General features: G+C 41.1%; 1 protein-coding gene across 1 annotated transcript; it reads right to left on the bottom strand.

The window, feature by feature from the left end:
* Nucleotides 1-7,806: 7,806 nt before the first annotated feature.
* LOC139926813 (uncharacterized) lies at nucleotides 7,807-15,451 on the bottom strand. The gene is made up of 3 exons (XM_078284779.1): nucleotides 14,998-15,451; nucleotides 9,214-9,657; nucleotides 7,807-9,174 (listed from the first exon to the last, which is right to left on the bottom strand). Exons 1-3 carry the CDS (start codon nucleotides 15,188-15,190, stop codon nucleotides 8,042-8,044), a joined length of 1,770 nt encoding a protein of 589 aa, XP_078140905.1. The 5' UTR covers nucleotides 15,191-15,451; the 3' UTR covers nucleotides 7,807-8,041.
* Between the last annotated feature and the right edge of the window lie 302 nt (nucleotides 15,452-15,753).

The following is a 15,753-nucleotide window of genomic DNA, read 5'->3' as shown; positions in this document are numbered from 1 at the left end:
TTCCTGGCTGGTTCTGATACTCCACAGTCCTCTCCATCAGCTTCTGTTTTCATCTGTTCAGTTGAGCTGCTGGCTAGAGGCTCTGCCTCTCTGTTCTCCTCAGTTTGGCTTTGATGAAGCTGTGAGGACTGAGGTTTCTCTTCCTCATCTTCACTCTTCACAGGGACAGGAGTGATTGGGAACTTGGTGATATCAGCCTCCTCCAGCCCTTGAAGCTGCTCTCCCTCCTGACCGGTCCAGAGTTCCTCCTGTTCCTCTTTAATGTGTGGGGGCTCTGGGTCCTGCTGGTCCAGACTGGGGCTCCACTCCTGCTGCTCAGGGAGAACCTCTTCTTTACTGACCAACAGCTGCTGGAGGGCTGGAGGTACGGCTGAAATACAGACATATTCACATTAAGGAAAACTGTGACTGTAAGTCAACCTAAACTTGTTACTGGGGATGTGATGATGTGGTATCTCACGATTTGATTCAGACCCGTCTGTTCGCTTCCCATTACACACGCGGTGCGTGTGGGATATATTTTTTTCCATGCCAAGAGCACGGCTGGCTGAATTCCTGAAAAGAACTAACAGTTAACGTTACTCGGAATACAGCAGGGTTTCCGAGATTAGCACGCGGTCTAGCTGCTAGTCAGTGTTACGTTAATATTACCTTTTTAACTCTGACTCTGAATGTTTGCTCCCTCAATCCAGATTAATATACAAACATATTTTCAAAGAAGGAAAAGGACTTGTCCTGAGGAGGAGCAGGGACAGTCTGGACCAGAGGAGCTGCTGAGCAGTAAAACAGAGCAGATAATGTCACAATGTTAAAGGCTGTAATGTAACGATGTAAAGATACAGGTGAGACTGACAGCACAGAGAGATGTAGCAGGGCAGAGGGGCAAAAAAGCAGATTTCTCTGCCTTATTTCTATTTTTCTGTGCCTTGTAGAAGCACTTTAGATATTTACAGGTTAGTTATTTGTTTGACAAATGGACCTATTTAAAATGGAGTACATTAGATACCACCCCTACTACCCACCACAAATAGATTTGAATTCTGTGGGAAACACTGTCCTGTAAGGACCGGGTAGTAGTTCATAATTATAAGGTCGGCACTAGGGGTGAACGGATACTGGAAAAAACCGGAACCGTTCGGTTCGCCACACAAGGTTCGGGTCGCGCATGCGGTTCTGTGTCCCCCCACTCCCCATGTGGGTCTGATCTCCCTGGAGAGTATCTGTCCAATCAGTTGTTAGAATTACATGTCAATCTACGATGACATCACAGCTGGATTAGCCTACTAACACAGGAGTAGCCTATGGAGCAAATTGTGGAATTTTAAGTTTCACTTTCAGACTCTGCTGCTGCTGCTCTGCTGGTCTGTGAATCACCAAATGGCAAACATAACGTGATGCGCACATCGGCGCATTAGAGATCGATTTGGATCAATTTGAGCAAGTTTTGATTTTGTGGCTTCCGTGTTGATATTGCGGCAGTGCGCCGCAGAAGAGCCCGACGTCGCTCACGTCACACAGCAGCAGGAGGAGAGCCGGTAGGACCAAAACAATTTTTTGTTCCCGCAGCAGCGACTTCTCAGTGAGTTCAGACAGGCACAGAGCAGTAGCTAAAACATCGGGGGTAGTGATGCGAGGGTCAGGTTTTTTTTTAACCCGCAAACGCCCGATCCGACGCTTCAACATCTGAATCCGCCCGTTCGTTCTCAATATTATCTTCAATCGGCCCAACCCGCGGGTTTTGGGTTTAGCCGCCCATCACTATTTGGGTGTTTATAGCAAAGATTTGTAGACCTATTCAGTAGTGGAAGATTTCAGGAGGTAGGCTACATGATTTAAGTTGCATTTTATGTTGATGCCCTGGAGTAAAACCACTGAAGGTTGCATTTTATGTTGCAATTTATTTTGCTGTTGGCCTACATAGCCTACAACACAGGGATATTTTATGTTAAAATAACAAAGAGCCAGTAGTATTTACTTTACTTTTGAAAGAAAGTCTGTTGATTTAGTTATACTGAACTTTATTTTTCAGTGAAAAAGTTTTAATTCAGGAAACCTTAAGATAAATACATTGTGTAAATTGGAATTTGCAATTGCACTTCCAGTGTTTCCCCTAGAATTTTTTTCAGGCCTGATGGTACGTACCAAAAAAACCCGAAACAGACGAGGCGCGCGGGATGGCATATTGGCGCGGTCGGCTTTGGTCAGATGGCGCAGCAGGCGGTCTGCAATTTATATTTGCGTTCAAATTTTTGTTCACTTGGTATATTCAAGACTTAAAACAAAGTGATCACAAGGAGAGGATGACTTAATAAGCTGCATTTATTGCATAAAAATGTATTGCTTAAACGGTAATGTTTAAGCATGAATCGCAAAGGTTATTATTCTAGAATAATAACCTTTGCGATTTATGTGTAAACATTGCAGTTCGCACTCATGTTACAAAATGATATCCTTGTAAATTAATACAGTGTTTATTTGGTTAAACCACTGTAAAACAAGTTTTCCTCGAAATCACCATTCCCCCGCAGATTATATGCTGTCATGTTGGCAAATGGTCGAAATAAAGTCACGTTGTAACTCGAAGTCGGTTAGACTTGTTGGCCTCAACGTAGGCTGAGGAAATGTTTGCTGGGAAGTCAAATAAGAAAACTTTTTTTTTTTATCTAAATATCCTTGTTTAGTTTGGCAACATCTAATCATTTAATTCCATTCTCTGCCTTGTAAAACATTTCAGTCTTTAGTCAAGAGGTTATGTTTAACTGCAAACTAGCTAAAAAGTGTTCTCTATCTGTAGAACACAGACTGTGTAGAAAACGGTTATTGTTACATTGTTATTGTGTGTGCTGGAGTCACACACAGTAACAGAAACAAGACCAAGACCGCGACGCTGAAGTTTGTGGAAGCGTCCCTGCCGGGAATCGTACTCTGCTCTCCCGATTGAGAGTCTGTAATCTAACTGCCTGCGGCACACTTTTACCCACGTGACCATAAAATGGTGAACAAAGAACGACCACAAAGCGACCCATAGAGCCGCTGCTGTCGCGGGGATAAAAAGTAACATAATGCAATTAAATGGTAACACTCTGGAGCTCTGGTTTTAGGATTTATAAAATCACCTTTTGTGGATCAGAAGCAGAAGGAAACCCACAGACCGCTGGCCAAATTGTGTCCGCAAACAATGACGCCCATGGTCTACTGCCCTGCTTTGCTCACAAGAATATCATAGCATGTGTGTGAATTATTTGATTATTTATGTGAAAGTAACACTTAATTGTCACAAACCTGCTCTGTGTAACCGCACTTCGGGATTTAAAAAAGCGTCCAGCAGCTTTCGTTCTCGGTCGATCTCCTCTTTTGAACGAGAAGCTTCCTCCTCGTACTCTGCTATCGTTCTTTCAAACAGCCCAAATATCTCTTCAACAGCCGCAGTTAGTCGCTGGTTCGCCAACGCTCTCAGGTTTTGGACTTTAGACATTTTCACACAGTGACAGGAACATTTCCTCCTGAACTATTTACTGACAAACTTTGTCCTTCAAAGCTCCAATAGCTGCACAGCTAAATCATTCATCTGAATCCATGAGAGAGAGGAGCTTCTTCTTCTTCTTCCTCTGAGAGCTAAACGGAGCCTCGGCTCCAGCTTCTTTATCCGTGATAGTATCATCCATACATACAGAGTCTTCTGTTGGTCAGGTGAAGTTGTAAACTATACTTTTGAAAGGAAAAATCGGGAAGTAGGTCTCGTTCAAGCATGTTTGCATACACCGTCCGCCATCTTGCGCAACGTCACAAAGCTTTTTTCCTGACTCCACCTTTCCTTCACGCTTCTTTTTTGCAGTAGTTTAGACGCTTCCAGGCGTATTACCTCCCTCTACAGGTCAATGTAAAAAGGTTATAATGCCGTGGTTTTCAAAAACTGCACAATTCTTCATTCAGTTAGTTGATGGTTCTTTCGGCCGAGCAAAGTTTAAAAAGAAAAGGAAGAAACTCCTAAATGTTTAACATCTTTTAATTAAACCTCCCTTTCTTTACTGTGTTTCTGGAAGCTAAAATGAAGTGGTGGAAAGAGTACTAAAATGTCCAAGTCCTACTAGAATAGAACAGACTTTACTATCACACAGGGAAATTTGTTTTGCAATAGTAAGCATTAGATAGATAGATAGATAGATAGATAGATAGATAGATAGATATTTTTATCAATCCTGGAGGAAATTTAGGCAGCCAGTAGCTTAAATATGTCACACAATTAAATACACACAATAAAAATGTATGTATTGTATTTGTGTATGCTAATGCATACATAAAGGCGTAACTTTGGTTTGAGTACTGGGGGGTTTGAGATGCATAGTCCCCAAGAACACCAACCCGGGGGTCCGTGGCCGTGCCCCCTGGGAGATTTCTTTTTAAAGAACAGCTGTGAAATGATCATTGAGGTGAATTTTCGGGGGAAAATACTTAAAGACTACCGATCAATAAATCAAACATGAAATCACAAGATTTGTAAACAGTGGATCAAACCAACAGTTCAGAAAGTCACAGACTTCAGTGGGCTGGTCGGTGGTCAGCTGAGAGAGATGACTGGAGCTTCTGACTTCTCTAACTTTTACTAATTAATAGATTAAAGTAAACTTGTTCTTAAAATAACTTTTGAAACAGTAGTCACCGATGTTAACAATAAAAAAAGGAGGTTCCCCTTCAGAGTAGGCTATGTGGCTTGTAGAGAGGCAGAATAAAACTAGGACTGCAAGCGGTCATGGACGGGGCCGGCCAGATGTAGCGTAAGAGGAAAAAGAGAGTTACAGCAAACAAAGCACATTTACTCAGCATCACCCAGGACTCCAACTCACAACCTTTGACACCATGGGAAGTCATGAACTTGTTGAGCTATCTGTCAGTGGTTTAAAGACAGGAGGCGTCACGCTATGACTGAGGCAACCAGCAGGGTGCATGATAAGATCTGTCCATCCATATTAAGGCAGATTTCAAGCTAGTGTGAAATATTCCGTTTTCAAGATAAAATTCTGAGAATTTGCGTACTTTATCTAGACAACATAGAGCTGTATGTAATTTATTTGTACAAGTATGGAATGCTCCATAAGCGAATAACTGATGTTTAAAGATGCTCCATTTTCCATTGACTACAATGGTTTCCATAAGGGCAGAATTCAAATCATTTTCAAAAAATTCTGTTTTTCAGATAGAACTTGAGAAATTTTGTACGTTTCATCTACCAAGACAGGAAAATATTTTCTATTTTTTACATGAAGATTGGACATCAAGTAAGCAGCAATTCACCGTGGATGTGTACAGTACAATTTACAGTCAGACATTTTGATGAGCTGTGGGCTCAATTTTTGATCAAATGAAAAACCCAACGACTGTTTTATTTGGGCAGGTCTAATGATGCTCTGTAGTGATGTGATAATGTGATAGTGATAATGATTTTCATGTAATTTGTGCAAGTATGTGGGACTAGTTAGAATTAATTCGTTTTACAGTTTTTAATAAAAACAGAGTGGTGGACTTCATAATTTAATATAGGTAAGAGTGTATGAAAGTTTTGTCTTGTTTGGGCCGATAACCTCAGAAAATTACAGAGCTGTAGCATGGATTGTTGATTTTTTATGATTTTCTAAAGTTTTAAACTTTAAGCCGCTGCTGTAGCGCCACCATCTGGACTATTTGCCCCATACTTTAGTGAGTGTGGTTTGGCATGGAACTGGAGCTATGTGCTCCAGCAGCGGAGCTGCTGCCGGCCCCTAATGAACGACAAAGAGTACAAAGCAGTGAGATTTGAATCTCCGATCTTAAGTCTTGGTTTGTTGGTCTTGACATTTCATATTGCCGTTTATGGCGTCCGGCATGGAACATGGGTTTTAAAGCTCTTGGTTTCCTAAGTTTGTATCGGCCTCGTAGCCTCCGGCATGGAGCTCAGGGTGTGAAGCACACAAGGGAACAATACAGCAGTCCATAGAGGACATACATAAAAACTGGAACCGCTGCACACTGCCTCGACATCCACACATAACGTGGCACCTTTCAGCAGCATGGAGCAGGCCGGTTCTAGACTGCTTTGATTAGGTACAGGAACTACGGAGCCCCCCTGGAGTCACCTGAAAAAAAAGAAAAGAAAAAAAAGGACATGGAAACCTCTGTAACCTCGGATTTGTAAACCATACCCTGAATACGAGGGCATGGTTTACCAATCTGTGGGTACGGATTACCAGGTCTTTTTTTTTTTTTCCTCAGGTGATCCCAGGGTGGGCTCCGTAACAAACATTTATGGATTGCCTAAAACAATTACATGAAACATGATTAGACAATAGCTGTATCTGTCATGCTGGAGTTGGGGAGAGTTGGGTAGTAGTAATAATACTACTAATAGTAGTTGCAGTACTAGTTATGTAGAGCTGGGCAGGACAGCTGCTGTCAAATCTGTTGAAGGGCAAATTCACATTATTGGCCCTATCTAGGTTCTTAAACTGTAAGTAATAGAGTACTACTACCATTTCTGGTCCTATCCACTACCTAAAGTTAAAATTAATAAAGTACTACTATACTATTTCTAGCCTGTCGTCTTTATGCTATTGAATGAAAACGATTGCACTCCACATAAATAGTTCTATAGCAGATCACTTTATTTCCATTGCAGACACAGAGTACAAAATTAAGTATCCAATCATGTGTAATACCACCCAGTGAGAAATTTTATTTTGCCAATGCAAAATATAGTATGTTGGTCAAACCCGTAAACTAAAGCCTGTAGCATAAAAAGTGGAGATATGACATTTTCTGTAGCCTGCCACTTTATAGAGTGGGCACATGGTGGAGGACCTAAAATCTATCGGGATTGAAAAAGTGGCAAAAACAATGGCGATATTGAAACAAGGACACACCGTGTCATAGATGTGAAGCAACCTACACAATGGCCACAAGGCAAGTCAAGGCAAACGTTATTTATATATAGCACATTTCATATACAAGGCAAATACAATGTGCTTCACATAAAACAGAAAAAATACATAAAAATCCTCCTAAGCCAACTTGCTCATGGCCACACACCACAACTATTTAAAATGACATTAAAAAAGAAAGAGATAGATAGAGATAAAACAGGTAAAACATAAATAAATGATAAACATCTTACATCTTTTGAATACATTGCTTTTACTTTGAAATGTATGATATTTTTGATTGAATATAGACCACCTAAAGAGTCTTTGAGTCTTAACAACTTCTTTGAAGATTTTGTTTAACTACTGTCCAAAATCTCCACAGATTTTGATTGTCTGGCTATATCCGGTGACTTCAATATTCACATTGATAATCCAAATGATAACCATGCTAGAGAGCTGACTAGCATCATCACTAAAACTGCTGCTACTGATGTTGCCATATCTGATCATTTCTGTGTTTTCTTTGATGAGTCTATAAATCTGGAACTACAAGCTAGGCCAAAAACACTACATCAATGATAATACTGCTGCAGCTTTTATGAATGCCATATCTATGTCACTAATGCCCACTGCGCATTGTACTAATGCGCAGTGGGCAATTGTCAAATTAGGAATAACATTGATGACATTGCACCAGTTGAGGTGAAAATCTCAAATAAATAAATAACAAACTTTAAAACGGAGTTAAAGATAAGTATGCCAAATATTTCCAAGTGGGCCAGGTGAGCGACCACCTACAACAGTGTTTCTCAGCCCAGTCCTCAAATGCCATCTGTCCTGCAACTGCACTGTCGCACACCTGATTCAATTTCGGGCCACCCGCTCTCATGACACCCTAACTGAATCAGGTGTGCAAAAGTCGAGCTGGAGCTACAAGTTGTGGTAAAATTTTCAGCCAGAGTGGAACAATAAGTTTACACATTTACACAAGTTCAAGTTTGTGTATTTATATAGCCCTTCATCACATGCATGTCTCAAAGGACTTCACAGAGAATGAACCTAACTAGATCTAACTAATCAACAATCAACCACAGAACAAAATTATATAATTAATACACACACAACACACCAACTGAGCAATAAAATGGTCACTCCACTGTGTGGACTCTCATGTGTCTCTTCAAGTTTCTTTGATGACCAATACCTTTACCACAGACTGAACAATTAAATGGTTTCTCTCCTGTGTGGACTCTCATGTGTGTCATCAATTGTACTTTATAACCAAAACTTTTACCACAGAATGAGCAATTAAATGGTTTCTCTCCTGTGTGGATTCTCATGTGTGATGTCAAGTGTTTATTTTGAGCAAAACTTTTACCACAGACTGAGCAATTAAATGGTTTCTCTCCTGTGTGGATTCTCATGTGTGACGTCAAGTCTTTATTTTGAGTAAAACTTTTACCACAGACTGAGCAATTAAATGGTTTCTCGCCTGTGTGGACTCTCATGTGTATCATCAATCGTACTTTATAATCATAACCTTTACCACAGACTGAGCAATTAAATGGTTTCTCTCCTGTGTGGATTCTCATGTGTGCCGTCAAGTATCCCTTACAACCAAAACCTTTACCACAGACTGCGCAATTAAATGGTTTCTCTCCTGTATGGATTCTCATGTGTGTTGTCAAGTGTTTCTTTTGAATATAATGTTTACCACAGACAGAGCAGTTAAATGGTTTCTCTCCTGTGTGGATTCTCATGTGTGACATCAAGTATTTATTTTGAGTAAAATGTTTACCACAGAGTGAGCAATTAAATGGTTTCTCTCCTGTGTGGACTCTCATGTGTATCATCAATTGTACTTTAGAACCAAAAGTTTTACCACAGACTGAGCAATTAAATGGTTTCTCTCCTGTGTGGATTCTCATGTGTGACGTCAAGTGTTTATTTTGAATAAAACTTTTACCACAGAATGAGCAATTAAATGGTTTCTCTCCTGTGTGGACCCTCATGTGTATCATCAATTGTACTTTAGAACGAAAACTTTTATCACAGACTGAGCAATTAAATGGTTTATCTCCTGTGTGGATTCTCATGTGTGACGTCAAGTGTTTATTTTGAGTAAAACTTTCACCGCAGACTGAGCAATTAAATGGTTTCTCTCCTGTGTGGACTCTCATGTGTCTCAGCACAGTTCCCTTGCGGTCAAATCTTTTACCACAAACTGAGCAACTAAAACGTTTCTCCCCAAGTACTTCATCGTTTATCAGTGAGTCTAAACCTGACCGATGTTCCCTAGTCTCCATCCAATCATCATCACTGTCTTCAGTCTCAGGTTCAGAAGAGTCTGAAGTCTTGCCATCACTAATTGGTTGTAAATCACTAGCTGGATCTAAGTTCCTGGCTGGTTCTGATACTCCACAGTCCTCTCCATCAGCTTCTGTTTTCATCTGTTCAGTTGAGCTGCTGGCTAGAGGCTCTGCCTCTCTGTTCTCCTCAGTTTGGCTTTGATGAAGCTGTGAGGACTGAGGTTTCTCTTCATCACCTTCACTCTTCACAGGGACAGGAGTGGATGGGAACTTGCTGATATCAGCCTCCAGCCCTTGAAGCTGCTCTCCCTCCTGACTGGTCCAGAGTTCCTCCTGTTCCTCTTTAATGTGTGGGGGCTCTGGGTCCTCCTGGTCCAGACTGGGGCTCCACTCCTGCTGCTCAGGGGGAACCTCTTCTTTACTGACCAACAGCTGCTGGAGGTCTGGAGGTACGGCTGAAATACAGACATATTCACATGAAAACAGGAAAACTGTGACTGTAAGTCAACCGACACTTGTTACTGGGGATGGGACGATGTGGTCACGATTCGTTTCAGCCATGATTCAATGTAATAAAAGTTAGATAATTATAAGCTATGATTTTACAACATTGCCATTATTTTACAAAACTATAAATCTTTTTAGCAATGTTTTTCGTGCAATGGTAAATAAGAATAGTAGCCCAATCACAATAAAAGTGCCTCATATAACCACCTCAATCAGAATAAACAGGCCCATTATGAATTAAATTTCATTCCGTTTGAGAGAGCTAGTATAACCCAATAGATAACAGTCAATAGATAACATTTCATCATGTAAACGCTCATTCCAATCATTTTCTTTTGTTGGAATAGGCTACACTGGTTATGAACACCGGGGCGCTCAGGCTTGACGTAGGCTGCGCAGCCCGTTCTTTTTTTTAGTTCATTTTTTTGTAGTAAAAATTTGAAACATAGTGGTACTCATCTCAGGGCTCTCTATGTTCAGCAAAACGTAATGCCTGTTGCACTGTAACTTGAGAGAAATTTAGCACTTCTAATGTATTACAAAATATTTTTTTAAGTAATTTCCGGACTCAAAGATTTGTGCCTCAGCTGCTGTAACTGTTATTGCGATCGATCCAGAACATCCATAATGAGTTTGTACTGTGGCAGCTGTAGCAGGGTCTGTTTGGTCGTAGAGCTCCTGTGAAACAACGCTGCCACTCGTCTCACCGGCCAACTCTACTCAAATAGCCTTTTCCTTGTCCACCATGTCTGCCGCTTGGCTTTGCTGTTTTGCATTGTAAAGTCTTTGCACCCTCTGCTGGTCAAACTGTGTAATGAGTGGAGAAGGAGAAGGAGGGGCAGAGGCAGCAGATAACAGTAGGCAGCAGACTGTAGCTCACAGGCTGTACGTCCGACGCACATCGTTATATTTCATGATGTACATTGTCATGATTTTACATCGCAAATTATCGTACTACGATATATCGTCTCATCCCTACTTGTTACAATTAATTCATAATGTTAATGAGATCCAAAAACATAAACATTAAAAATGATAACGATAACTATATTTTTGGTTCGATCTCTGCAGAGACAATGTAAAACATTGGGCCTCATGCAAGAACATTTTCGTATTCTCATCTTAAATTTCTCGTACTTTTTTCGTGAGGTGGACTCGTACGAGTGTGCCACGACAGATTCACCAAACGCTCATATCTTCAGAAAACTGTCGCAAATGACCTGCGTAAACATGATGAATTCCACCTGTTCTAAATGAACGCGCGTTCACGAGAATTGTGAATTTGCATAATTTACGCCCCAATAATGCCATATAAGGTTAGGCGTCCGGGAAGCTTCATTCATAAAACTGACAGGAAGACTAAGAAGAAGTCTACCAGCTCTGAGACTGAAGTCCTACTATCAGAAATAAGTCACCCAAAGCATATAATATTTAATATAATTCAATAGTGGAATCAAAGGCCCTGCTAAAGCCAAGGAATGGGAAAAAATAACTTATGCTGTTAATGCAGTGTGGTCTGTGCGTTCCCTTACGAAAAACAACTGTAGTATTCTACACATTTTAGATGAATACGAAATAAATATCACAACAAAGCTATAATTCTCTATAGGAATATTATAATGATACTAGGCTACAGAAGACAAAAATACCATTAGATAAGGTCACTATAAACTAACTATTGAGTACTACAGACACTCTTAAGTCCCTATCGGAGTATTATAGGAATATTATAGGACTATAGTGATTTGTCGTTAGGGCACCGTCACAGAAATAAAAAAAGAAATGGCTTGAAAATAGATGCAAAAAGCAAGGCCATCCATGACTGTAACAGGAGGGCCAGGAGGTATTCTCCGTTACAGAGACAGATGAAAGAATAGGCCTATACTTGCCATAACTGGCGATATGGCAGTGTCATGTGTTCAGCAGAGGATGTCACCCTGGACAGCGACTTGCACCTCAACCTGGTAAGACCTAAATTTAGATTCACTTGCACTTACCCACATTAACGTTATCAACTGGAGTAAAATAGCCTAGAAATCTGATTTATCTCCCTCTATAATGTATTTCCCCCAATACAATCTAACCTTGCCTTTGTCTCATCTGAGTGTTTGTCAAATAACCTGGCAAATTAGTGTTTTTTGTTTTGTCTTTGTATTGAGCGCACTTATAGGCTACTATGTAACCCACATGGATAATTATGAGATTTTATGCAGCTCTGGTAAAATAAATTACGCACTACCTTCTTTTGAAAAAGCCAACAGTGCTCCCTTGCTATGTTTCCTATGACTATAACCACTGTACTGGTTAATCTCAACATGATTATACATTACTTTACAGTGTCATTTATATATTCAAACTCAACATTTCTTCAAAGTGACAGAGATACAATCTATTAGTCAACAACAAAGTTTTTTTTTGCTTTGGAGAATGGCAGGTTGATTGTACGTGACTCGTACGACAGGTCTGGACTACTCCTGCATTTTGTTTGTACCTAAGAGAAAATTCTAAATACGAGAAAATTGGTGAATGTGGCAAGTTCTCTTAAATCGCTCATACAGCAGTGAAATAGGCCTTTAATGCACACATTCACATTTAACAGTGCTATAGCTGGCTAGCTAGATATAGATGTTGCCACTAGGGATGCACATTTAAAAAAAAAATCTTGATCGATTTGCACTGTTAGTTAACGATCAAATATCGATGTTTGGGACAGAGGTCCCGGGGTGCAGAGGCACCGCTGCGTTAGTGCCGTCAGCCTGGGAATCCTACCTGGTTGGCTTTCCACCAGTCCAATGGATTCGTATCAAGTCATGGAGGCATTTCTTGCAAGTAGCTCTCCACTTTGGTTTAATGGTCATTTGCGCAGTTGGACTAACCGGCTGCAATTACACAATTCAAACAGTCGTTAACCGTTAAGGTTTATCGACGTGATACATAACAAACAATAAATCGATCATTGATTTATGTTGGACATCCCTAGTTGCCACAATGCTTCTGTTCATTTGTTGGTCTAGGTGCTAGGTCTATATGCACTTAGTTTATCTGAACATATTGTCTTTCCCTGATGTAAATGCATTCTCTACATAAATACTATTCTAATTGAGAGTCCTCGTTGAGTCAGTAAATATTCCATGCATATTTTTGTTTCAAGGCAGCCATGAGAAGACCAAAGAAGTACAGCTCTCATCCTGACGGGTTTTAAGGAGAAGCCACTTACAAACTGGACTGGCACAGAGGTAAGTGTCCTCTATATAAATTCATGTTACAGTTTCTGTATGATTATCTGTTCATTAGAGTTGTCACGGTGGTGTCATTTTGACACCGGTGTCGTTTCCCTCCTCAACACCGGTCACACCGGTTATACCGCCTGTCGCCACTAGAGGGTCTAAGCGTTATCAAAGTCAGCGTCACTACAGTGAAAGTGAAACTTATAATTCCTCTCCAAACTCACGTTAACGGCATTTGTAAACGTAACACGTTTTAATCAGCGATTTATAACACTGCTCAACACTCAGGTAGTTAATGTGAGTGCAGTGCAGATTCTGGCATATTGCCCTTCTTTAAGGGGCGATCACACCGAGAAGCGTCGCTACAGGTGCATCCGCTTCAAAAACGCCTCGGCAGACTGCGTCGGGCAAAACAGCTTGATGGCCTGTGGAGCAGGGCTGCGTGTGCGACCGGGTTAAAGGCCGCTAATATCAGCTTTTCATCTGTGTTTTCCTCTGTCCCGCCGTTCCCACCACATCAAACCGCATCAAAACAGGAAGGAAAGCCTGCCTTCTGCTTGATTTGATTGGTTGCCTGGCCCAAATGTGACATTGACGAGCGGTGCGACTCCGCGCCTTGCGCTGAAAAGTTGAGAATATTTTAACTTTTATGTGCGCCTAAAAACCGCCAGAAAAACGCTATGCGTGTCGCAAGAGAAGAGCACGCGCCAGGCGCACCGTACCATAGGAAAACAATGGTTTTGGTGGCGACGCGTTTCTAGCGACGCTTCTGGGTGTGATCATCCCCTTAGGCTACCATTGGATTGTACTGGACAGATTGCTGTCACTAGGTAAGGACAAATAATTAATCCTATTCATCCTAATCTGTCATATTAGTGATCAGATTTAGTGATCAGTATGTTGTTAGTATGTCCATTTATCATTTTGTAGCCTAACTTGAACATGGAAGCTCTGAATATGTGCTTTTATTTTACAAAATACAAAATAACGGTATTCCCGGTGTGGGGCTAATGCCACCGGTGTGGACTCCAAAACCGAATGCCACCGGTAACACCGCCACAACCCTACTGTTCATATCCATCTTTTTCACTTTGCATATCTTGTATTCCATAGAGATCTGTCGGGTATGCAACTACTCCTCACCACCCTCAAGACATCAGAGTACAACACTGTCACCTCCAACATGTCCCGGCTTATGGCCTCAGAGTGCTATTGGAGCATCGTCAGTCTGCAGAACCTCCTCGCCTTTACTCCAGAAAGTTGATGCAGAGCTATGCAATCAGCTTCAAATGCAGCTAACTTAGCTATAGAACAATCAAAACTGCAGTAACATTCCTTCAGTCCCTCTTTCACAAAACACAAGATGAAGTTTTTGAACATTCTGTGCACAGGGACCTGTCCACCTTAGTGAATAACATTTCTTGTCAGCACAGATGCTGTGATTGAATCAGCCGATATACTGAGGTTTTTCCTCCTCCTTTGTTAGCCTACATGTTTGTTTTGATATTTAACTAATGTATTTATAGCATTATTATTGAGTAGCCATTGCTTCCCTATCTTTGCTATTTAAATGATTTTCATTGTTTTTTTAATTTACTATTTAAAGTGTTATTATGCATGGTTTTACTGTATGAATATATTTAATATTAATTACATTTTGAACCCTTTAAACAAGTTGTGTGTTTTATTTGGATTTTCCAAGTGCAGGGAAAACATGCAAACAAGCCCTTTTTGGGCCCATATCAGCCGTGAAATAGCCCACACCAAGCCGTACAGCTTTGGGCCTGGTGTGGGCTGCCCACGGCTGATATGGGCCCACTGTGAGCAGCCCACAAGGGGCCCCAAAAGGGCTTGTTTGCTGATCTGGCGCGCTGGTTTTAGGATTTATACAATCAAGTTTTTGTGGATCAGAAGTAGAAGGAAACCCACAGACCGCTGGCCAAATTGTGTCCGCAAACAATGATGACGCCCATGGTCTACTGCCTTGCTTTAGTTGCTCGCAGCAAGAATATCATAGCATGTGTGTGATTTACGTGAACATAACATTGAAATGTCTCAAACCTGCTCTGTGTAACCGCACTTCAGGATTTAAAACAGCGTCCAGCAGCTTTCGTTGTCGGTCGATCTCCTCTTTTGAACGAGAAGCTTCCTCCTCGTACTCTGCTATCGTTCTTTCAAACAGCCCAAATATCTCTTCAACAGCCGCAGTTAGTCGCTGGTTCACCAACGCTCTCAGCTTTTGGACTTTAGACATTTTCACACAGTGACAGGAACTTTTCCTCCTGAACTATTTACTGACAAACTTTGTCCTTCAAAGCTCCAATAGCTGCACAGCTAAAACATTCATCTGAATCCATGAGAGAGAGGAGCTTCTTCTTCTTCTTCTTCCTCTCAGAGCTAAACGGAGCCTCGGCTCCAGCTTCTTTATCCGTGATAGTATCATCCATACATACAGAGTCTTCTGTTGGTCAGGTGAAGTTGTAAACTATACTTTTGAATGAAAAAAATCGGGAAGTAGGCCTCGTTCAAGTATGTTTGCATACACCGGCCGCCATCTTCCGCAACGTCACAAAGCTTTTTTCCTGACTCCTTCCCGCATCTTCCTCTTCTTCCCCTAAGATTTCCGGTAGTTTAGACGCTTCCAGGCGTATTACCTCCCTCTACAGGTCAATGTAAAAAGGTTATAATGCCGTGGTTTTCAAAAACTGCACAATTCTTCATTCAGTTAGTTGATGGTTCTTATTTCGGCCGAGCAAAGTTTAAAAAGAAAAGGATGAAACTCCTAAATCTGAAACATCTTTGAATTAAACCTCCCTT

Source organism: Centroberyx gerrardi, chromosome 7 (assembly GCF_048128805.1).
Source record: "Centroberyx gerrardi isolate f3 chromosome 7, fCenGer3.hap1.cur.20231027, whole genome shotgun sequence".
Taxonomy (NCBI): Eukaryota; Metazoa; Chordata; class Actinopteri; order Beryciformes; family Berycidae; genus Centroberyx; species Centroberyx gerrardi.
This window is presented reverse-complemented; position numbering and strand designations above follow the sequence as displayed.